At 46.9% G+C, this 24,049-nt stretch overlaps 2 protein-coding genes across 2 annotated transcripts; one reads left to right on the forward strand and one right to left on the reverse strand.

Moving 5' to 3' along the window:
* Window positions 1-267: 267 nt before the first annotated feature.
* LOC119659159 (short coiled-coil protein B) lies at window positions 268-11,577 on the reverse strand. Its single transcript, XM_038067109.1, has 2 exons — window positions 11,391-11,577; window positions 268-1,087 (listed from the first exon to the last, which is right to left on the reverse strand). The coding sequence occupies exons 1-2, from the start codon at window positions 11,449-11,451 to the stop codon at window positions 750-752; spliced, it is 399 nt and encodes a 132-aa protein (XP_037923037.1). The 5' UTR covers window positions 11,452-11,577; the 3' UTR covers window positions 268-749.
* Window positions 11,578-11,820: 243 nt separating this feature from the next.
* LOC119659158 (cysteine-rich hydrophobic domain-containing protein 2) lies at window positions 11,821-23,696 on the forward strand. Its single transcript, XM_038067108.1, has 3 exons — window positions 11,821-12,646; window positions 22,308-22,518; window positions 22,734-23,696. Exons 1-3 carry the CDS (start codon window positions 12,525-12,527, stop codon window positions 22,899-22,901), a joined length of 501 nt encoding a protein of 166 aa, XP_037923036.1. The 5' UTR covers window positions 11,821-12,524; the 3' UTR covers window positions 22,902-23,696.
* Window positions 23,697-24,049: the final 353 nt, after the last annotated feature.

Raw genomic sequence — 24,049 nt, forward strand, 5'->3', positions numbered from 1 at the left:
ATCGTCTCGGTCGCTCGACCCTGACTCGCGCTTTGCGATCAAATTGAAGTACTATATATATACGCATTCCCGGGATGACGATTTGAACGTTCCAAGTCTAGTGAAAGGACTGTTTGTATAGCGTGTCCTGTAAACTTTTTCTAAATCGGCCTAGAATTTTTAAGACAATACTTCAGTCCCCCTGATGCCTCTGAAATGGTAGCCTCGAAAGGCTATTATGAGTTATCAACAGAGGCCCGTTAACATCGAAAGGAATTCTAGCGGCAATTAAAGCTTTAATGTATATATTTTAAACGTGTAAAATAAGCAATATGATTACAAATGTTAGACCTAGAGTGAATAATAACTTAATCATTTAATAAATAAGAAAAAAATCGAACAATATCATGTTTGTATATATCATGAAGTGCATTTGAACGCTGTAAAAGACGAAATAATATTGTCGCTGAAAGTTGTTGTCTCACTAATAGAATGACGGTGCATCCAAAGCAATCATTTGTCATGGCACAGAACTGATTAGGTTCCGCCGCCTAGGAATTTAAGCATTGTTGCGTCTATATTATATTCGAGATGTGAAGAAAAATTATTCAGCTCCTAGCGACATCGATAACACCTTCAAATTTCCCTTATAACTGTAATGTTCTGCTCCAATCTAAATACTCCCTGGCACGATCAGCACGAGCGCGCTTCCTTTCATATCATATAAATTCATATACATCGATTTGCTACTGCTAGCCTTGCGCCTACATTTACTTCTTCTTAGCATTTGGACTTGTTGATTGAAAAACGGACGATGCGGACATGAGATTTTCAATATATTGTCCGAGAACTTGATTTTCCGAACGTAGTTTGAGATTTTCTTCCTTCACACTGTCCACGCGTTGCGACAGATCATCCAGAGTGTTTTGCAGCTCGAGAACTTGCGAGATCAATCGAGCTTTTTCCTCTTTCTCGTCGGGGCTGATATCGGGTTCAAGTGAGTGCGGGATGTCTGGGCTTGAGCTACGATTTGTGTAGGATGATTGGAGCGAATCCATTGAGCGGCCGTTTGGAATGTTTTGGGGATCGTTTTCATCGTTGATGATCACTGGAAAGGAAGAGAAAATAATCGGTTATTTGTAAATAATTGGGTTTTGTATCTTTTCTAAATGGTACAAAAGTAAAGATATCGAACTCCGCGAAGTGTACTTCAAAAATGTCCGCACCACGTATATTATGAGAGGCGGTGCGGAAAATGATATCAGAGTGGTCAGAGAGTTTGAAAAGGGTACACATATCAAGGCAGATGCGGCGTTGCTGCAGGGAAGGGCGATTGAGGGTGCGAAGCCGTGACGGATAGTCAACTCGTGGAAGGTTCTTTTTGAAAAAAAAAAGGACCTGGGTGAATTTACGTTGTACAACTTCAAGAGCGCGACAATAACGCATGCGGAAGGGGGACCAGACTACAGAGGAATATTCAAGGATGTTTCTGGGGAGTGTTAAGAAGGTCGGAAGTGGAACGTAGGGTAAAAGCAGCCATTTTGGAAGCTCGGTTGATGATGTTAACGAAGTGGGAGTTGAAACGAAGTGTATCATCCAATATTACACCCAGGTCTTGAAAGGGGTGCTCCCCTAAGAGAATAGGAGAAGGATCTTGAGGAGCGAATAGCACATCCAGTGCCATTTGTTGACATTAAGCGAGATAGGAAAGCCAGGAGATGATTGACGGAGAGAAATTGAGTAGAGAGAGTTTGAAGAGGCGAATATTATGACCAACGGTATCAAAGGCTCTGAAGAAATCAGTATAAATAGCATGCACCTCCTGTCGTAAATTAAAGCATTTATTAATGAAATTGGTAAAGACCAGAAGGTTTGAAGCCGTGGATCTATGTTTCAAGAAACCATGCTGCTGTTTGACAATTAGGCAACCGAAGTGTGTGGTCAGCCAGTCGTTGACGTATCTATTGAGGATTTTAGTGCAAGCAAAAAGAGAAGCGAGATGGGCAGAAAAGTGTTTTTTACAGTTAAGAAGGAAGAGGTTAGGAAGCTCATCAGAACCAGATCTGACATAGGCGTCAAGAATATCAATGGGAAACTCAGCCAAGGAAGGCGTAAGGAGAGGAATGGGCAAAGATTCGGAGCAGTCTGCAGCTAGAAGAGGTGTAGAGGGTGGAGTGGTCGAGGGTGAAAACATGGAAGAGAAGTAAGAGTAGAGAAAGTTGTAGGATTATTGTGCGGATTTTACACTGGAGTCAGCAAAACAAATGAAAGAAGGGAGAGATTTTACTGGAATTACGGGAATAGCGAATGTGAGATCAAAATGGTTTCAGGTTACCGCGGGCAAAGGCAATTTCGATGTTCAACAAGTACCTTTTATGCGCTTTTTAATCATGCACTTCACAGTGGAATCCATAGCCTTAAAGTGTGCAAGGTCGGTGTCATTCTTAGAAGCCCAAAACTTCTTCCGCAGTGCATGTTTCAAGCGAATGTTATTAAGGAGCTCTGTTGTGATCCAAGTTGGGTACGAACGCAGGAAAGCAGGAGAAGAAGGGACATAACAGGAGGAGATCAGATCGGATATTTTTAAAAGATGCTAAGAGCTTGATCACCCGTTGAGTTGCATAATATATGTATAGGGCGCAGGACCTTGGATGTCCTATGTGGCAGTTTCTATAACAAGAACAAAGAGAAGTGGTGAGAGGGCTCTTCCTTCGGATCGTGGTAGAGCAATTTAACCCTATGTTCCACCAATTCGATGTTATCCTCACCCATACGAACTATGTAGCCCCTAGTAACCGCAACCTTGGTGTCGCTCATAAATTTCATTGTTATATGGGCTACGGAATCGTCCATCTTCATGTAGGTTGCAAAAATTTTTCAGAGTATTCTTCTCTAAAAGTTTGTAGTCTCCATTTGATATTGTGAAGCTTCTCCTTCATCCACATTGAGCAGGCGGCGCGAGATCATAGGCTGCACAGCAATGCTGGCAACGCCAGCACCAAAAACCAACCAAAAACAACATTAAATCGCATTGGTCAAACGAGAATAATAAAGATTGCAGACTAAAACTTTAAGACCGTTGGTAATTTCTCCTATCTAGGGTCGAACATCACAAAAGGAAACAGCTTAAACGATGACATCCGCGCACGGTTGTTGGCTGCCAACAGAGCCTATTTAAGCTTACAAAAACTGTTCCGCCCGAAAATTCGCACCATAGGGTCAAAGCTCTTACTGTACAAGACAATGACCTTGCCAGTCCTCATGTATTCCTCGGAGATCTGGGTTCTTAGCAAGAAAAATTGCGAACTCTTGGCCACGTTCGAGGGAAGAATCCTCCGAAGAATTTTTGGCCCCCTACACGAGGATGGGCGATTCCGTAGTCTGGACGACGCGATCACAAAGTTCACAGCGGCGGACAGTAGATTGCATTCGGCGGGTAGATCTCGATCACAATCACGATAGAGATCTGCTTCCCACTAAATGTACCACTGGATGTACGTTAAACGCAACAAAAAATTAAGCCAGCTGGGTGCCTCGGCGACGGCTACTCGAAGGGCAGTACCACGTCGCCTTCGGATCTTTGACCCCCTGAGCAGGTGTTGCTTCCTGGTCGACACGGGTGCTGAGGTGTCGGTTCTCCCTGTACCGCGTCCGAACACTTTAATTCTGCAAAACCTACCTGTCTTGCGAAACTTGAACTTTTATTTCGTTTATGATGATGATGTTTTGGTCGCTTCTTCGTCTGAATTTGTGCACTTGGACCATTTCGAGTGCATTTTTCAACATCTTGAGGCCCGACTTGTCCTAAATGCTGAAAAATGCAGGTAAAACTTCTCGGCCACTGGATAACCTCTGACGGTATCCAACTTGACTCAGACAAGATTAAGAGAAATTAAGAGCTTTCCTCTACTAACCACGGTGAAGCAGATGCGAAGGTTTTTGGGCATGTTAAACTTCTATCACCGTTTCTTGCCCAAGGCCGCTCACCACCAAGCGATCCTTAATGCCTACTTGTCTGGGCCCAGAACCAAAGACTCCCGCGAGGTTACGTGGTCTGCTGAGGCCGTCCATTCGTTTGACACAGTCAAACAACAGCTTGTTGACGCAACACTACTGGCATTTCCTCGGCCAGATGCACCCCTAGCTGTGTTCGTCGATGCCTCAGATACAGCGGTAGGTCCCGCTCTTCACCAATGAGTGAATCAAATCTGGCAACCGTTGAGCTTGTTTTCAAAGCAACTGAACCCAGGTCAACGTAACTACAGCGTCTACGATCGTGAGCTACTCACCGGTTACCTCGCAAAAAAATACTTCCGTTTCTCCCTTGAGGGCAGGCCGTTCGCCGTGTTCACGAACCACAAGCCCCTTACTTTCGCGCATAGGCAAATCGTGCCCTCGCCAACTTCGGCACTTGAGTTATATCAGCCAGTTTACTTCTGATATCCAACACGTGTCTGGAAAAGACAATGTCGCAGACGCTTTGTCTCGAATCTCTGAGGTCACAGTCCCCGCCGGGGTCGAACAATCGCCGAGGCATAAAAAGACGAAGCAGAGTTTCAGAACCGCCTGAAGGCAAATGCCAACTACAAGTTCCAGGAGTTTCTTACTTTCGGCTCAAACTCTTATTTACTTTGCGAGACCTCAGATAAGGGACCCAGGCCAATTTTCGCAAATGAATGCTTCCCATTTCACGCAAGACACGATCTTATGCACCCAGACATCAGGACGACGAACCGGTTAGTCACTGGAAAATACTTCTGGCAGTCTATGAGTAAGGACTTAAACTCCTGGGCCAGACAATGCATTGCGTGCCAGAAGTGTAAGTTCAACAAACGAGTACGAAAGGAAGTAGGCGTATTCCCTAGATCAACCAAGCGCTTCCACACCATCCATCTCGACATTATCGGCCATTTGCGAGACTCGCACTGGTACAAGTATTGGCTCACAGTTATGGATAAGTTTACGTAGTTGCTTGAGGAAATATCTCTGACTGATATTACGGCGCAATCATTTGTCGAGAGTGGATTTCGCGCTTTAGTGTACCAGCCACAATCATCACGGACCCGGGAATGCAATTCGAGTCTACTCTTTTCGCAGAGTTAGGCAAGCTCCTTGGCTTCAAACGGCATAGGACTACTGCATACCACCCACAGTCCAATGGTATGCTGGCACGTTGACACTGGACGCTAAAGGCCGCCTTAATGGCTCGCGATGATCCGTCGTGGTCGCGGTCCTTGCCTTTCGTCCTCGTCGGCCTCCGCACACTGCTTACCGAGAGGAGTTCAGGGCCAGCCCCGCGGAGATTGTCTACAGAGAGAATCTGCGCCTCCCGGTGACCCTGTGCTGATATCAGAGCAGGGCTAAGCGATTCTGGGATGCTGCGTTTTCTCAGGGACGCGGTTTCGAAGCTGCTATTGACTCCATCTTCCCGACATGCGACAACGGAGGTCAACACCCTCGGGATCTGGAGAGGTGCTCACAGGTCCTTATTCGGGTGGACCCCCCTTGAAGACTGCTACAATCACCATACGAGGGCCCTTTTAGGGGTTTGGAACGAGGCGAGCACTCGTTCAAACTCGACGTCCGAGGCGGACCCAAGTGGGTCTCTTTGTCGATGTTGAAAGCGTTTGACGAGCCCGACGAGCTTCAGAAAAGGGCCCGCGAAGTGTCAGATTCACTCATTGAACACATTGGCGGGGTCACGTCGCCGGTTTGCTCCGCTGAACCTGAGCGGAAAAATGTCAACAATGACATTTCTCACTCTCACACACACACCCGTTGTTAAAATGTTAACTGTTAACTGAGTTGTATTCAACTAGCGTGAAGTGAAATTAGTTAAGTTTATTTGAGAACACATCTTTCATTTAGTTGGGAACGGAACGGATCCTGCAAAGAGGTGTATAAGGCCTGATCCTGTTGACTTATTGGTAAAACTTCCGCCTGGTGCGGATGTCTCCTGTACTACTCTAGTTCACAGACCTCTGTGTTCTCCCAAGCTTCTTTCTTCTGTCTGCAAAGTCGCTTCTTCACTGGACGGACGTTCCTACGTTCCTTGAGGTGCAGTAGCATTCTTCCGTTCTGTTTTCAGCTTACATTCATCGTCAAACCAGTTTTTTTTTGCGACTGGGTCCAGTATGTTTGTGGCCGTACAAATGATAACGTTTTTCAGGTGATTGTGAAGATCATTTGTCGATGCTTCATCTACAGGACCTGTGTTATCTGCGGTTATTGCGGTATCGATTTCCCCTTTATAGGAGGTCTTTGTTGTGGAGGACAGTATTCACTATCACCTGATTGTCAGAGGGGATTCTTGACGGTGTTGTTATTTGAGCTCGGTGCACAATGCCAAGGAGGTAGTGATCAGAGTCTAAATTGGTCCCCCTCCTTGTCTTGATATTCATTCAGGCTGAGAGGTGGCGGTGTTCTAATAACACGTGGTCAATTTGGTTGAAAATGGCCTCGCCTGAAGAGGCCCAAGTATGTTTGTGTACTAATGTCCAATATGAGGGTAATAACAGTTGATAGCGGACCGGACTAGTTGGAAAGCAAAATACTTTCAACGTTGGGGTTTATGGACCCCTCATTCTTTCGCAAGCACCGGAGCTGCAAAAGTTATATGACTTTCAGTTTTGACCAGGGCAGAGGTAGTTCATCAGACGCTGCCTCACTTCTGCCTTAGGATCAGCCCGACAGAAGTGTCTACAAAGTTGTATTTGCTCCCTTTGAAACTTAACAAGAAGGGGAGCACGTGGACCACAACGTTGGAAGTATGTTGCTTCCCAACTGATCCAGCCGCCAATATCTGGATGGCGGACTTAGGATACCCTCAATCTCTTAAACAACAATCTAGTTAGGCTTCGGCCTGAATTTGTTTTGAATTTATATAAGGGAGCACCCTCTTGTAGCGACTTCGATCACGATGCTCCCAGGGTAGCAGTGAGGCAGCGTTTGATGAGTTGCCTCTGCCCTGAACGAAATTGCAAGTCATATAACCATCATGAGGGCGGTTATGGACGTTAAAAGATACTACCTTCGAGCAAAGAACGAGTGAGGGTCAAATTTACGACTGAGACAGCTCTTCTTTGCTGCTAGATATTCGCTTAATCTTAGTTGGTCAGTGTTAGTCCAACTTCCAACAATGGAAAATCGCTTGAGTGCAGTTAGCGAAGTAGGTCCCAAACGAGCTGATTTAGGTATTGTAAATATGAGAGCCGCGACTTTCAAGGAGAATGAAAGGATAATTGCCTAGATAACAATCTGGAGACTGAATAAGGAGATTAAGTCCTTTTAAAGTCACTGGAAGCTCTTCCTTGCGTTCCTTTTTTCCGTAGGACGAAATGTGAAAACATGTGCAACACATCCCATTCGCAGAGGGAATAGGAAGGAACATTAAATGTCATGCGCAACACGATAATTGCTTCATTACTACGTTACTACGGGAAGAAAATGAAAATCTTTCTCGAGGGGCTCAGGCAACAAAGCCAATCGGGGGCAAGTAATCGATAGTGGGCAAATTTCGAAGCAAAAAGTTTCTAAGAAAACATGTATTGGGAAATTCGTCTAAATTACTTTGAGAGAGTAATCGAAGCCCCATTTACTCTGAAATTGTACATTTGAGGTTGAATAAAGACCAGGTGGTGGAGTGTTAGTCAAACTAGGCCCGAAGACTATAGAAAAAGTCACGTTCTGTGAAGCAGTCAAGGGGCTTCTGGGAGAAAAAGCTTTGGTTTCCAGCCTGGAACCCACGTGTTCTTTGGAAATCTGAGACCTTGACTGTCTCCCGGAAAAGAACGAGGTAGAAGAGGCCATCAAACACGAATGCTTGGAGGTAACCAATGTCCGGATTGGTATCACCTCCGCGAATTTTCGAGGCCAAAGACTCGCTATGGTGGAAGTTGCCGAGCAATCCGCGAGGAAGCTTCTAAACACCGGGAAAATAAGAATTGGTTGGGTAGTGTGTAGGATACGAATTCGGGCCGCCCCAACCAAATCTTACAGATGTTCGGATTATGGGAAAACATCTGCAAACTGTCGGGGACCTGACAGAAGAGCAACATGCCGTAAATGCGGTCAGGCAGGCCATAAAGCGTTAAAGCCATGAGCAATGAAAAGGAAAGCTGCGTCCTATGCAGGGACCGTGGCGCGACTGATGAGAGCGTTGCGCATACTGCGGATCGGGGCGGTGTCCAGTTTTCAGAGCAGAACTGGAAAGAGCTAGGACACGGTCAATATGATTCGCATCCTACAAATCAATATGCACCGGAGCCGAGGGGACGGCTTTGTCTGGATTCGGTATTCAGGGATAACATTTTTTAGTGTCTATCTTACGCCGAATGAGACGATGCCGGACTTCCGTCCGAGGCTTGATGTTTTGGAGGACGCTATCTTAAGCATGGATGGGCGGATCCTGGTCGGGGGTGACTTCAATGCTAGGGCACTTGAATGGGGCATGTCACACACAGATTCCAGAGGGAAACGAATTCTGGAAATGGCGGCGAAAACAGGACTGGTAGTTCTAAACACCGGATCCACTCCAACGTTCCGGTGCCCGGGCTGCGAGGGAAGCATTCCAGACGTAACCTTCGCGTCGGAATCACTGGTGTCGCTGGTGGACGGCTGGCGAGTTCTGGAAGACTTCTCGGCAAGTGACCACCAATACATTTCTTTCGAAGTGGTGGACACAAACTCTCGGTGTACGCCACCCCGGCGATCTTTCTGTGCATGGAACGTCGCGAAAGTGAACACCGGGAAGTTTGTCGAAACTCTGGGAACAGGTGGGGCCACGCTGGAGGGTATTCCTGGGGGCGATGGCGCCGCAGCTGACACTGTCGTATATTCAGTTATGAACCTGATAACGACGGTCTGCGGAGCCTCCATGCCCAGGAAGATATCGAGACGCGGCAAACCTTCCATGTATTGGTGGACAGTGGAAATCACAGAGCTCCGGAAGGAGTGTCACAGGCTCCGCCGCTTAACACAACGTCTAGCCGAACGGGAGGAGGCATGTACCATAATGATGGAGCAGAAATCAGCAAAAAGGAGACTCCGCAGCGCAATAAAAAAGAGCAAAGCTCGCTGCTGGCAAGATTTGTTCGACGAGGTGAATGGAGATCTGCGGAAACCCTGTTCACTTAAGGCCGAGCAGATGGACTGCATTGTAAGGGCACTCTTCCCTGCGCACCCCGTATGGGGTGATGACGTCGTCGGCGCGGAGAGCGCAGAGGACTGTCCATTTTTCTCTGTAAAAGAGTCGGAACAGGCAGTCCTCTCTATGAAAAACAAGAAGGCGCCAGGACCCGATGGTATTCCAGCAGAGGTGTACAAACTGGTATTCCAACACCGGCCAGACCTACTGCCTGGCGCATTCAACGCTTGCCTGAAAGAGGGCATTTTCCCTGCTCGTTGGAAAGTTGCGAGGCTTGCGCTGATCCCTAAAGGGAAAGGCGATCCCGAATTGCTGTCTTCATACCGCCCACTATGTATGCTTGACACTGCTGGGAAAGTGCTCGAAAAGCTCATCAGAAATAGACTCGCTGAAGCGATACCCGCTGCCGGAGATTTATCTCCCCGGCAGTTTGATTTTAGAGCAGGGAGATCGACAATTAATGCTGTCATGCAAGTCGTGGACGTCGTTCGACGGGCAGAGGCACATAGCCGCCGAACTCGTAACGCTTGACGTCAGAAACGCCTTTAATTCCATAAGATGGAAAGACATTCTGGGCACACTAGACAATACTTTCAACGTGCCGAACTATCTCTTACGGATATTGAGGGACTATCTGAGGAACCACTCCCAGCTCTATGAAACACTAGAGGGTCAAAGGTGGATGGAGGTCACGTCGGGGGTAGCACAGGGATCCATCCTAGGGCCGGACCTCTGGAACGCTACCTATGACAGTCTACTTAAACTCGGCATGCCAGAAGAGTCGCGCCTGGTCGGCTATGCAGATGATGTCGCAGCGCTTGTTGCTGGACGCACTGTCGAACAGGCGCAAAGCAGACTCGGCATATTGATGCGACGGGTAAGCGGATGGAAGACTACTCATGTTTTCAACCTTGCACTGGAAAAAACCGAAGTAGTCATCCTGACTAAAAAGGGAATTCCGACCCTGCGTCCCATATCGTTCGGCGAGTCGATAATCGAGTCAAAATCAGCGGTAAAGTACCTCGGGTTGACTCTTGACTCAAAGATGAGCTTTTCTGAGCAAATCAAAGCAGCAGCCGGAGTTTCGGCGTTAAGTAAGTTAATGGCAAACATTGGGGGTCCTACGTCTAGCAGGTGACGACTCCTGATGAGTTCAACGCAGTCTGTCCTGCTTTATGGCGCAGAGGTATGGGCTGACGCTCTTAACAAGGAGGTATATCGTAAACGCCTCGTGCAGGTACAGAGACGGGGACCTTTGCGGGTGGCGTCTGCGTACCGTTAGGCCAAGGGAGCGCAAGGGAGGTGGTTGCCCGCGAAGAACGCCAACGCACTCTAGACGAGTGGCAGCTCTCGTGGCAAAATGAAACTAGAGGCAGATGGACTGCGCGGCTCATTGGCAACTTAGGTGCGTGGCTGAATCGGAAGCATGGTGAGATTGACTATTTCCTTACCCAATTTTTAAGTGGACATGGGGGTTTTCAGTCTTACCTACACAAGATTGGAAAGGCGCGTTCTCCGGATTGTGTGTTTTGCAATGGAGTTGTGGATGATGCCCACCACACTTGTTTTTCTTGTGGAAGGTGGGATGGTGTTCGTCAGCAGCTCTATTTAAACACAGGGGATCTCTCTCCAGACAACATTGTCGAAGAGATGCTGAGGACTGCTGATAGCTGGAACGGTGTTGCCCATTATGTTCGGGCCCTTTTCGTTGCTAAGAAGATAGAACTCGACCGGTGGAGGAGCCGGATGGCAGGGGGTTCCTTGAACTGACAGTTCCCTTCCTCCTCTCCCCTCCCGTTGGTGAAAGGAATTCCCTGATTTGAAGGCTCCACAAGGCGGGAGAGTTCGGGGATTAGCCCGAAGTAATGTGACAAACGGTTCCAGGCTAGCTCTCTGACGATGGGGAGGTGTTTAGTTGGTAGTCCGACGATGTACCGAATCGGGAGTCCAACACTGTGTGCGTAAATGCATTCTCCTACCCTACCCCCAAAAAAAGACCATTATTTGTATCAAAATTTTCTCGACTTTGCGGTGATTATGTAGGGTACTGCCCACGTAGGGTCTCTGCCTTTGTGTATATTTATTGGTAATGGGATTAGGGCTCAACACAATTGCCTCCACACAAATGCTGCCCATAAGATACGACTTCAGCAGTAAAAATTATAAAAGGGCCTCTGGGTCCATTGGGGCCCCAACAAGAAACTTTTTCGAGATGTAAATAGCCAAGAAAACATTGGTCGGTCAAATCAGCATTTTTCAAACTTACCTTGTGGATCGTCATCCGCCAGCGGAATGCTGTCATCATGAAGCTTCCCGATTAAGGACATCTTTTCTAAGTACTGCTGACACTAAAAGAGTATTACGATTAGGAAAATTATTGGTGATTGTACACTGGAATTCGACGGTGACAAAGTACTTTGCTGTCAGGTTGACAGTCGATTGGAGAGGGGAAAAGTGATGCATTTCATTGGTTAATTGCCAGATTGAAATGTTTGTTATGCGAAATAATAGCTTATTTATGATAAGAAACGGTCAAAGTGAGTTGTCTGTTTGCTGCAGAGTTTCCCTAAGATAGTTTTGCGGATTTTCTACCTTATCAATTCGCCTCCGACTCGTAGATCATTTCATTTTTCCTGTTGTCCCAAACTAGCTTCTTGCCAACATTACCCCGCAAAAGGCCCAGTGGGACGTACACACAATCATAAGGAACTGTCGTCCGTCGCGGAGTGGTCTCGCTCGTCTTCTTCACTTTCCATTGTGTATTTTGTCGTGACGGTGGAGGCGTATCGACGATTTTCCCACTTTTCTCTTGAATTTCTGTTCCTAGTTTAAGTTTTCTATCGTTTGGCAAGTGACTCCTGGAAAAAGTGCGACGTTACGATTGAATTTTCCGTGACAATGCTGGATCGCTGCATGGAATCTAAATCGCGAATTTCACTCGGGACTTGGCATTCAGAGTAGTGTGTGGAAAAACAAAAATATGCACATAGACATCACGTCGTTTCGCTCACTCCTGCCTGGTTTCGCTATCGCTCCGTCGCACGTGTGTGGTTACGAGTCTGTTGTTGTTTTGTAATAATCCCATCGAGGAGCGATCGCAGCAGCAACAAAGCAAAACTCCAAGGAAAAGTGATGCACGGTCCTGTCGTGAGTCGGAGTGCAAGTGAAAAGCTAATTCAGACGAGTTTAGGATAGAAACGGGCGGCACAGGGGAATGCGGGCAGTGCGCCGTTAGGAAGTGTGAGATTTATTTGGGAAGTTCGTCCTTAGCCGTGGTCGGTGCTTAGTCGTTTCGAAATGTCATCGGTTTGACAGTTTGACGTGCGTGACACATTGGGACTTAGCTCGGTTTTCTGCGCCCGACAGTGAGGAATCTTTGAATTGTTTGATACCCGCAACCATGGCTGATTTCGATGCAATTTACGAAGAAGAACAATTGGATAATGAGCCGCTGGACGAGCACGCCGTCGTGCCAACAGTTCCTGACCCGATTTTGATACGAGGCGCTGGAAATATGACAGTGTAGGTCCCCTTGTTTGTTTGTTTTGAAGCAGGAAACCCTCGGTTTATAGAAAGCCCAGGAACCTCCCACCCACCCACTAAGAACGTTTAGGCGAGTGCCTTGCAGAGACCCCAGAGCTGTTGGGATCACAACGTCACGTCAAGCAGATAACAATATTTACGTGTTTTTGCTCGCTCCGAACGAGATAACCCGTGAGTGGAGCAAACGTCCAGAAACGCGAAAATAAACAAGAACTAGGTCAGTGGGATGTTTGGATGTCACTCGAATGAAGCCGATGAGAATAGGCGCAGTTCGCTGCCTGTCAGAGGGTTATCGGGGAGATGTAGGGCGATAACACGGCCTACCCAATTGGTTTGTCGGTCTTCATTCTTGATAGAGCCGCGGCGCGGGGCTGTCTGATCCCCTCTTGTAATGGACGGCCCGTGCGTAGGCTGTAAAGTGCTAGTTGCTCTATGCAATGAATTAATCGATTGCTTAGTTGTTCTGATATTTTATTTATATGGCCGTGGGCTGGGTACTGAGGCGGCCTCACGATTGATTTCTGACGGAAATTCCTTGCTTAGATGAGCTTTCTTAGAAGAGACGAGTTCAAATGAATTTCTCAGCAGTAATTTTGTAATTAAGTTTTCGAGGACGATTAATGCGTTACTTCTTGATAGGTCAAGCATTACACAGTTTAAAATGCGTGTCTTTGCTTGGAAGAGAGTTGTATTTCGGAAAATTTTGCTTTTCTTAGCTTTTGTCCGTAGTTACTGTTGCCATTTAGATGTTTTACGTGGTATAGTTTTGCTGGATGAGGCGCCCAGCCGTCTTTCGTTTACTTGTCATCATCATCAACGGCGCAACAACCGGTATCCGGTCTAGGCCTGCCTTAATAAGGAACTCCAGACATCCCGATTTTGCGCCGAGGTCTACCAATTCCCAAAAGTTGTCTGGCGTCCTGACCTACGGCATCGCTCCATCTTAGGCGGGGTCTGCCTCGTCTTCTTTTTCTACCATAGATATTGCCCTTATAGACTCCGGGCTGGATCATCCTCATCCATACGGATTAAGTGACCCGCCCACCGTAACCTATTGAGCTGGATTTTATCCACAACCGGACGGTCATGGTATCCCTCATAGATTTCGTCATTGTGTAGGCTACGGAATCGTCCATCCTCATCTTCTTTTTCTTCAGCCTTTGTCCCGTTCACAAGCGGGGTCGGCTCGTCGTGATCGGCTTCGTCATTTGGCTCTATCGAATGCCTGATCTGGGTGCGATCTCGAGGCTTTCAGATCCCCATCCAGCGTATCAAGCCACCGTTCTTTAGGTCTGCCTTTTGGTCGTTTTCCATCGACGCAACTGAATTCTCGTTTGCACGAATTGCGTGACCATACCATCGAAGACGCATCTCTCGCAACTTTTCCACGATCGATGCAACCTCATAACGATCGCGGATATCCTCATTTTGGATGTAATCTAAACGTGTGACGCCACTAGTCCAACGTAGCATCTTCGTCTCCATTACCGCAAGACGCCGTTCGTTGTCTTTTATGGTCGGCCAGCACTCAGAACCATAGAGAGCGACTGTAGGGGGCCAAAAATTCTTCGGAGGATTCTTCTCTCGAACGTGGCCAAGAGTTCACAATTCTTCTTGCTAAGAACCCAAGTCCCGAAGGAATAGATAAGGACTGGCAAGTACAATAAGAGCTTTGACCCTATGGTGAGACGTTTCGAGCGGAACAGTCTTTGTGAGCTGAAATAGGCTCTGTTGGTTGACAACAACCGTGCGCGGATTTCATCATCGTAGTTGTTATCGGTTGTGATTTTCGACCCTAGACAGGAGAAATTGTCAACGGTCTCAAAGTTGTATTCTCCTATCCTTATTCTTCCTGTTTGACCAGTGCGGCTTGATGTTGTTGGTTGATTCGTCTTTGGTGCTGACGTTACCACCATATATTTTGTCTTGCCTTCATTGATGTGCAGTCCAAGATCTCGCCCCGTTAGCCGCCTGCTCGATCTGAATGAAGGCAGTTTGTACGTCTCGGGTGGTTCTTCCCATGATGTTGATATCGTCAGCATAGGATCGTACCTCTTGCATTTACCTCAGCATCACGGATCACTTTCTCGAGGGCCAGGTTAAAGAGGACGCATGATAGCGCATCCCCTTGTCGTAGACCGTTGTTGATGTCGAATGGTCTTGAGAGTGATCCTGATGCTTTTATCTGGCCTCGCACATTGGTCAGGGTCAGCCTAGTAGGTAGGTAGGTATCAGTGGCCGCTCCGAGGAGCCCAATTAGCGCATTGGTGCGCCGTTTTGATGCCACAAACTCCTAAGACCGTGACTGTTGTTATAGGAACAGGGAAGCAGAGTCAGATCTTCAGAGCCAGCCCGTAGCATTCACGAAAGAAAGCAGCTCTCCGACCCTGCAGCTAGAAATCTCACTGAGGTCCCCAAAGAATGGTTTACCCAGTGTCCGCAGCCTGACTCGAGCCAGAGCTGGGCAATCGCAGAGAAAGTGCATGATGGTTTCCCTTCCTTCTCCGCAGCTTCGGAAATGCGAGTTGTAGGGTAAGCCGAGCCTAGCGACATGGTTCCCTATGGGCCAGTGCCCCGTGCAGACCGCCGTAATCTTGAATGCATTTGCACGCGTCTGGCACAGGAGCTCTCGTGATCGGGCTATGTTATAAGCGGGCCAAATTCTCTTTGATTTGGCACAGCTTGTAAGCCTTCGCCATCTCAGGCCCGCGGCTGCTGGGTAGTGCGAGTAGACTCGGCCCCCGACAGCCGCCAGCGGAACACCGACTGTATTCCCCGAGGGACTGCCAAGAGCAGAGCCTTGCCTGGCCAATCCGTCAGCCCGCTCATTCCCCTCTATGTTCCTATGTCCGGGAACCCAGAGGAGAGTGATCTTGAGCGTGCCGCACAGATGGTTGAGCGTGTCTCTGCACTGCCCCACCAACCGGAAAGATGTCGTCGTTGAGTACAAGGCCTTGATGGCCGCTTGGCTGTCGGTCAGAATGGCTATGTTACGCTTGGGGCTCGAATCACGCTCCAGCCATCGACAGACTTCCAATATCGCCAGTACTTCCGCCTGGAATACACTGGTGAAACCTGGGAGACCATACGACTTGGATACACCGTGTGTATTCGAGAAAACCCCCGCGCCGACTCCATAGGCCATCTTTGATCCGTCCGTAAAGAATACCGTGTCATAGTTTTGCAACACGCCGCCGGTTTTCCACTTTGTCCTGGTTGGAAGGTCCACAGCAAAGCTTCTCGTGAAGTTCAGCTTGCGTGTGACATAGTCCGTGGGGGATGCTCAGATTTCTCGAGGTATTTCATCTAGAATGTTGCTGTGGCCGTAGGACTTCGCTGCCCAGCATTCGGACTCACGTAGTCTGACGGCACTGCATGCTGCAACATATTAGGTTGTTGCAAATGAAATGTCGGATTTTTCAATGAAGTGAAGTTAGTTATGATTTTAATGTTTAAAACTGCCGCAAGGTGACTCTGGTGGTATGGGATAATTGAGTATAAATAGTCGTTCGTTCGATCAAGGAGTCATTTCAGTTTCAATCGTCATTGAAGTTCCAAGTAAAACTCAAAGAAAAAAGCATGGAAGGGAGTCAAAAACGTCTACTTTTTCTATATGAATTTAAACTTGGTCACAACGCAGCGGAGGCAACCAGAAACATTTGCAGAGCATTTGGAGCTGACGCAGCAAACGAACGAACGACACAGCGGTGGTTCGAAAAATTCCGATCAGGCGACATGACCCTCCAAAGTGAACCTCGTGGACACCCAGGACCATCGATCGACAACGACGAGTTGCGTTTGATAGTGGAATCTGATCCCCGATCATCGATTCGTGACATTGCAGAGAAAATAGGCGTACACTATTCGACAGTATCTCGGCACTTACAACAGCTTGGAAAGGTGAAGAAGTTTGATAAGTGGGTTCCGCATGAACTCAACGAGCAAAACATGGCGCTGCGAATGGAAATATCCAGTTCTCTACTCAACCGCAACAGGAACAATCCCTTTTTGTGCAGAATAGTGACATGCGATGAAAAGTGGATATTGTACGGCAACCGTCGCAGATCAGCGCAATGGCTAGATGCCGATCAGCCTCCACAACACATGCCAAAACCGAGCCTTCACCCGAAGAAGGTAATGGTAACTGTTTGGTGGTCTGCATCTGGAATTATTCATTATTCGTTTTTGGAGCGTGGTGAAACAATTAATGCAGAGAAATATTGTGCCCAACTTGATGAAATGCACGAGAAATTACGTGTTCAGCGGCCTAGATTGGTCAACAGAGATGGAGTGATACTACTCCATGATAACGCCCGACCTCATGTTTCCAGAATGACGGTCCAAAAATTAAATGAATTACGATATGAGACTCTTCCTCATCCACCATATTCACCCGACCTCTCGCCAACCGACTACCACTTTTTTAAGCATTTGGATCACTTTTTGGCGGGAAAACAATTCAGCAATGAAGTAGCTGTCAAAAGTGCCTTTGAAGAATTTCTTAGCTCTAGAAACCCAGACTTTTACGAAACTGGAATAAATGCCCTTGTATCTCGTTGGGAGAAGTGCATTGAAGCTGCTGGTTCTTATTTTGACTAATAAAATTAATTTTCATAAAAGTTATAGTTTTTTGAAATTTTACTCAAATATCCGACATTTCATTTGCAACAACCTAATATTTGATGTGGAGGTCTAGGGGGAAGAGATGCAGGAGTACATTGAGAGCATCTGCCGGGCAGGACTGCAGAGCCCCCGTAGCACCTGCACACGCGGTTCTTTGAATCCTATTAAGCTTCGTTCTATTGTATTTGTCAGCCTAGTCAGTCTTATTAATTTCGTCGGGATACCGAATTCTCTCATGGCCGTGTACAGTTTTACCCTGGCTATGCTATCATAGGCGGCTTTAAAGTCGATGAACAGATGGTGCAACTGTTGTCCATATTCCAACCGTTTTTCCATCGCTTGCCGCAGAGAGAAAATCTGATCTGTTGCTGATTTGCCTGGAGTGAAGCCTCTTTGGTCTGGGCCAATGATGTTCTGGGCGTATGGGGCCTTTTTCCGGCCTAGCAAGATAGTGGAGAATATCTTATAGATGGTACTCAGCAACGTGATACCTCTATAATTGCTGCACTGTGTGATATATCCCTTTTTATGTATAAGACAGATAATGCCTCGTTGCCAATCATCAGGCATTGATTCGCTGTTCCATATCTTGAGCACAACTCGGTGAACCACTTGGTGTAACTGGTCGCCTCCATATTTAACCAATTCGGCTGTAATTCCATCGGTTCCTGGCGACTTATGATTTTTTAGCCGATGAATTGCACGGACTGTTTCTCCTAAACTTGGTGGTGGCAGTATTTGTCCGTCGTCTTCAGTTGGCGGGACCTCCAACTTGCCGATGTTCTGGTTGTTCAGTAGCTCATCAAAGTACTCAACCCATCGCTCCAATATGCGCACTCTGTCGGAAATCAGATTTCCCTCTTTGTCTCGGCAAGATGAGCATCGAGGTGTATAAGGTTTCATCCTGCTGACTTGTTGGTAAAACTTCCGCGCCTGGTGCGGTTGCTCCCTGTACTTTTCTAGTTCACAGACTTGTTGGTTCTTCCAGGTTTCCTTTTTCCGTCTGTGAAGTCGCTTCTCCGCTCGACGGAGTTCGTGATAAGTCTCTGCGTGTGCCCACGTTCTTTGAGAATGCAACATTACTCGGTATGCGGTATTCTTCCGTTCCATTGCTAGCTTACATTCATCGTCAAACCAACCGTTCCGACTCCTTTTGCGGCTGGGGCCAAGTATGTCTGTGGCCGTATCCATGATAACGTTCTTCAGGTGGTTGTGAAGATCATTTGTTGATGCTTCATCTCCAGGACCTTTGTTAACTGCGGTTATTGCGGCATCCATTTCCCTCTTATAGGTGTCGCGGAGGACTGTGTTGTAGATGGCTTCAGTGTTCACTCTCACCTGATTGTCAGAGGGGATTCTAGGTGGTATTGTTATTCGAGCTCGGAGCACCATGCCAACGAGATAGTGATCCGAGTCTATATTGGCCCCCCTATATCTCCTGACATTCATCAAGGCTGAGAGGTGACGGCATTCGATCAACACGTGGTCAATTTGGTTGAAAGTGGTCCCGTCTGGAGAGTCCCACGTATGTTTGCGGACCGCTTTCCGCGCAAACCAGGTACTTCTAACAACCATTTCGTGTGAGCCTGCTAATTGAATAATCCGCAGTCCGTTATCATTTGTTTTTCCGTGTAAGCTATAGGAGCCAATGTATCGCCTGAATACGGGCTCCTTCCCTACTTGACTTGGCCGACTCATCCCTTTTGAGGATTCTGCTCAGCCTTGACTTCTCCCTTTAGCCTTCCAGTTCCTCACAGTACGCTCTAAAGGAGTCTCGTTTCGAGCACCTCACGAGCCTCTTATATTCACGTTGTGAGTTCCTGAAATTTAACCAGGCTTCGTTCTTGTTACTTTTGCAAGCACGATTTAGAAGTCGCCTGGTTGATTTCCTGAGTTTTTGCAGTTCTCGGTTCCACCAAGGAACCGTTTTACCGCTTTGGCCTCGGGAAATAGGACAAGCCTTTTCATAGCACTCTAGAAGTGTGCAGTTCGGAGTTTTCAATTCATCTCCCAGCACCAAAGGAGTCCTTAGTCGCCTAGGGAACTGTACTTTATTGCCAAGAAGTTCATTGAACTTTGCCCAATCCGTTTTCCTAGGGTTCCGTCTTTGTACTGCAGACTGTTCGCCCGCAATAGTCAGATTGAATTCTAGATATCGGTGATCTGACAGTGAGACATCGTCTAGCACTCGCCAGTGTGTAATCAACTCTAACAATTTTGGGGTACAGATTGTTAGGTCAATTACTTCGCTTCTTCTCGGTCCCACGAACGTAGGGGCGCACCCTACGTTTGCAGTCATAAGACCAGCTGAAGTGATGAAATCAAATAGCTTCTCTCCTCTTGGATTGCATTTGCTACTGCCCCAACAAATATGTTGAGCATTCGCATCGCAACCTATTAAGAGTTCGAGACCACTTGATTCTGCATACGCCACCAGATCCCTAAGTTCTTGCGTCGGTGGAGGATACAAAGAATCATGGGGTAAATAAGCGGAGGCAACTATGATGTTTTTCCTCTCGCCATTTATCTGGTATTGTATGATGACCGTCCTGGTAACAATATTCTCTCAGCATAGTTGCCTCTAACCGTCTTGACATCAGGACGCAAGCTCTCGGTCTTATGGATCTTTCGTCGTAGAAGATCCTAGCCCCCTTTACTGATCCAATGCCACAGATTCTGTTAAATCGAACCCACGGCTCTTGCACCAGAAAGATATAGGGGAAATCCTGTAGCTTTGTCATTCTCTCTGCCAACAGGTAGGAGGGGGCTTTGGCATGCTGCAGGTTGATTTGACCAATCTTTATGTTTTTCGACATAAACTTAGTCTATTGTCTTATGGAAAACAGTTAGAATCGTATGCGGCAGTCCGCGTATGGCGGGGTTGCCCCCACACCGTACCGCCAGCGACTCGATCCCCTCGTGATTGATTTCTCTGAGAAAAGCCGTACTTGGAAGTACCGCAATTCCCATGTTCTCATCCACGAAAGATCTCATCTCATCCCGCAGAGAATTCGTCTGTTTTCTCCACTTAGCACCTTAATTGGTTTGCGGTGTCCGGGTTGCATAGATTCGATCACTCGAACTGGCATCAAGTCAGTGTCGTTCACGTCTCTGGCTTCCCTTCCTTCCGCCTGTTCCTTGGAAGGTGTAGGAGAAGTTACTAGCAGGTAGGATTCACTCTGTAGTCCCTTCCCCAGTGCGAGCCCCCACACTATCCTCCGCGCACGTCTCCATTGTGGGAGAGCGTACCGAAGATGCTGCAATTTGCTCTATGTTGTGTGAGTCGAAGACCATCATTGTTCTTCGCTCTCAAAATGGAGATGATGCCCTACAGTTTCCTGATATGACTGAATTTCAGTCTATATAGGAAAAAGTGGAGCACCATATGGTGACTTCCCCTGAGCACATTCAGACTCTGTTGGTCCAGTTCGAATACCAAGTTGAAGCCCTCCACGTTTGTATATTGGTCCTTCCTGGCATTCATGAACTTTACCCTCCAGTGCCCAAAGTCAATGCCCGGGTTCTGTTCACCCAGCAAGCGGATGATGTCCTCTGCCTTCCTTCGAGGGCCCGGTAGCCAACATCCGACATGTTCTGTCCTGCGTAGCTCAGTGTTCACAATAGTGAACTTGGGCCGACCGCCGGAACTCAAAGTTGGGATTACCTGCTGGAGCCACTTTAAGGCAGCCTCGTCAGCGCACTCCAAATGGAGAAGCCCATCACGAAAACCTTGATCGTTAAATCGTGGCTTCGTTCCAGGCTCCATCATTTTCTTCCACAGGCATTCCTGGAGGATGGTAAATTGTCCCTCTGACATTTTGCCATCCTTGGAGGAAACTCCCACGGCAGCAGTCAGAACAGAGGCCGCCGCTTGCGCATACGTCCTCTTCCTTTCCGCCTTCGTGTTCGTATTCCTGTGGGAGGGACCAGCTTCATTGAGATCTCTCTCGCTGATTTGATCACCTTCCGGCACATCGGTCCTAATCCCCGCGAGACGCGTGGATGTAAGCCCTGGTGCGGAGCACAATAAAGCGTCGGCCACAGCAGATGTGTTGGTCTTACGCTTCTTGCGCGAATTACCGCTGACTGAAGAGTCTGGTGCGTCCAGTGTGGATCTTACCGGGGTTTCCAGTTTATCCCCTCCTTCCGCCGGAGATTCCGCTTCCTTGCGTCCGATTTCTCTGGGCGTTGCCGCGTCTAGTGGTACAGCCACGTCCATGTCCTCATTCCCAAGGTGTTTCATCTTCCTTCGCAGTGCTCTCTTCTGCCGTCGGTTTAGGGCCTTTCCAGGTTCACGGTGTTCGGACCGCTTGGATCCATTTCCACATACTGGCGTTGAACCAGTAGCGTCCACGTCACCAGCTTCCTGTTCTTCCACTTTTCCCGGTAAGGATGGCGGAGAAGGTTCTGACAGGCAGGATTCAGCCTATAGTCCCCTCCTCCTTAGTGGCCGAAGTTCCCTTCTGCCGGGCCTTCCTCTTCCGCTTGTGGGTAGATTTGGGCTGTAGTACCGCGGACGGGCCGGCCGTAGTCGGATTTCCAGTTTCTCCCAATTTGAGAGTTTCCGTACTTTCCTTTCTGGCTAACTTCGCCGTAGGCACTAAATGCATACTTTCCACTGAGGCGGAAAGCATGCCTTCTACAGATTGCTCTATGGGCGAGTATGAATGTGGTGAGGCCTCCAAAATCCGCGCCTCGGCCGCGACATGATTGCTCATGGTCGCGGGTGGATTCGAAGTCTGTGACTTCCTACCACTTGGAGAGTTTATATCCATCGTTTCCATATTCATATTTTTGGACACCCTTAGTGTAGTAGTAAACTACTACAGGCTCCCCCACCACGACAAGGTGGTGTCCGAGGGGGGAGCCATTCTTGAGTTATAAATAGTGTAACTAACACCACTTTCTTTTATATATATAGATTCGTTTTTATTGAATTTGTAAGGCGGAGTCGGTAGTTTTAATTAGGATTGGATAACGCAGCCTTTATTAACTGAAATGTTTCTTCTATTTGCAGGTTTGGCCTAAGCAATCGCTTCAATTCAGAGTTTCCTTCGGGGTTGGTTTCGCGTGTAGCACCTGAAGAATTCAAAGCCACAATCGGTCGGATAAATGGTATTTTAAAGAAAGCTCTACCAGTTAATGTAAAATGGTTGTTTTGCGGCTGTGTCTGCTGTTGTTGTACATTAGGTTGCTCATTGTGGCCGGTGATATGCCTTAGTAAAAGAGTAAGTGTCTTTGTCGCTCTTTCAAGATAACTAAAAGGAGAGCGGGTAAGCGTATTTGATAGTTCGAAATCATATAAATTTCACATCAACATCATTGATCGATTGAACGATAGTACGTTTGCCCAATTGTTATCTCAAGCACGCAATCAATTTATTCAATCGCTACTCGCACCATTTCCAACCCATCCTAACACTGCTCGCTGTTTCTATTTCAGACACAACTAACCTTAGATAAATTACTGGAATGGGAAAACAGCCATTTGTACCATAAACTGGGCTTGCATTGGCGGCTGACGAAACAACAATGTGATACGAGTTCCATGATGGAATATGTTATTTTGATCGAGTTTATACCGAAAACGCCCATTTATCGACCCGACTAAAGTAGCTAAGCGCAAAAATGTAATGTAATTGGTTTTAAGCAAGTGAAGTCGCGCATGCTTGCATGCCTCAAATAGTCGTTTAAGAGTTACAAAACGTAGCATTTTAAGAAAATATCTTTTTTTTTTATTTATCTCTATTTGGTTTTCCTACAAGTGTAGATTGCGTTTTTATCTTTCAAGTTTTAATAATCATTTTTCATGGCGGAGTTTCTGTGGTGCTCCGAATCTTGTCCATTATTTTATGAATTCATGCAATTGTAAAAAAGAAATAAATGAAAAAATTATATCTACCCCTGTTCCGTTAGCGTGAGAACGATTTTATCGAATTCTTTATCGTGTTAATTTTAAGATATGCAACAAACATTTTACCCATTGTGTATAGATAACGCATTGAAGTAACACAATTGAATCACGAGCAGTAAGATAAAGTGTAGTACGTGTGTAAATGGAGCGTTAAGTGCAGGACTAAATGCGATGAATTCTTTGTACGATGAATGTGTGATGCGAATGGGAGAGAGCAGGCGGTGATAGTGCAAAAAAAGTAGAGAGAACTGAGGATGAGAATTACTAAGGGATCGTTTTAATTCCTGCGTTTTAAGTGGTTTAGTTGTTATTGTACAAAAATAGAACGTATATATTTACTAGTAACTTATGTGAAGCGAACAAGTGATGAAGAAAATAATCTGTAAAATTAGTTATAGCGGAGTGATCGCAGGAGAGATCATGGGCAAGAAATTGAAGAGACAAAATTGAATATGTTTCGTAAAAATAAAGAAGAGAATTGAGAAAAAATGACATGGAAAACTTTTCAATTAAGTTCATTTTAAATCAATGTTATGTTTGGCCAAATATTGAAGAACGATTCGATATTGCATGTGTCCTAAATGTAGCATTCATGAAGTCGAAGTCGGGGGTCAACTTTGCTTGAGTTCTTTTTTCACTTCCTCACAAAGACTGAAAAACGAATCACAAGAAATCTTTTCGTAGGTAGGTAGGTAGGTATCAGTGGCCGCTCCGAGGAGCCCAATTACCTCTTTGGTGAGCCGTTTTGATGCCACAAACTCCTAAGACCATGACTGTTATTATGGGAGCAGGGAGGCAAAGTCCAGTCGGCTCGGATCTTCAGAGCCAGTCCGTAGCATTCAAGA

The sequence above is a fragment of the Hermetia illucens genome, chromosome 6 (assembly GCF_905115235.1).
Source record: "Hermetia illucens chromosome 6, iHerIll2.2.curated.20191125, whole genome shotgun sequence".
NCBI lineage: Eukaryota > Metazoa > Arthropoda > Insecta > Diptera > Stratiomyidae > Hermetia > Hermetia illucens.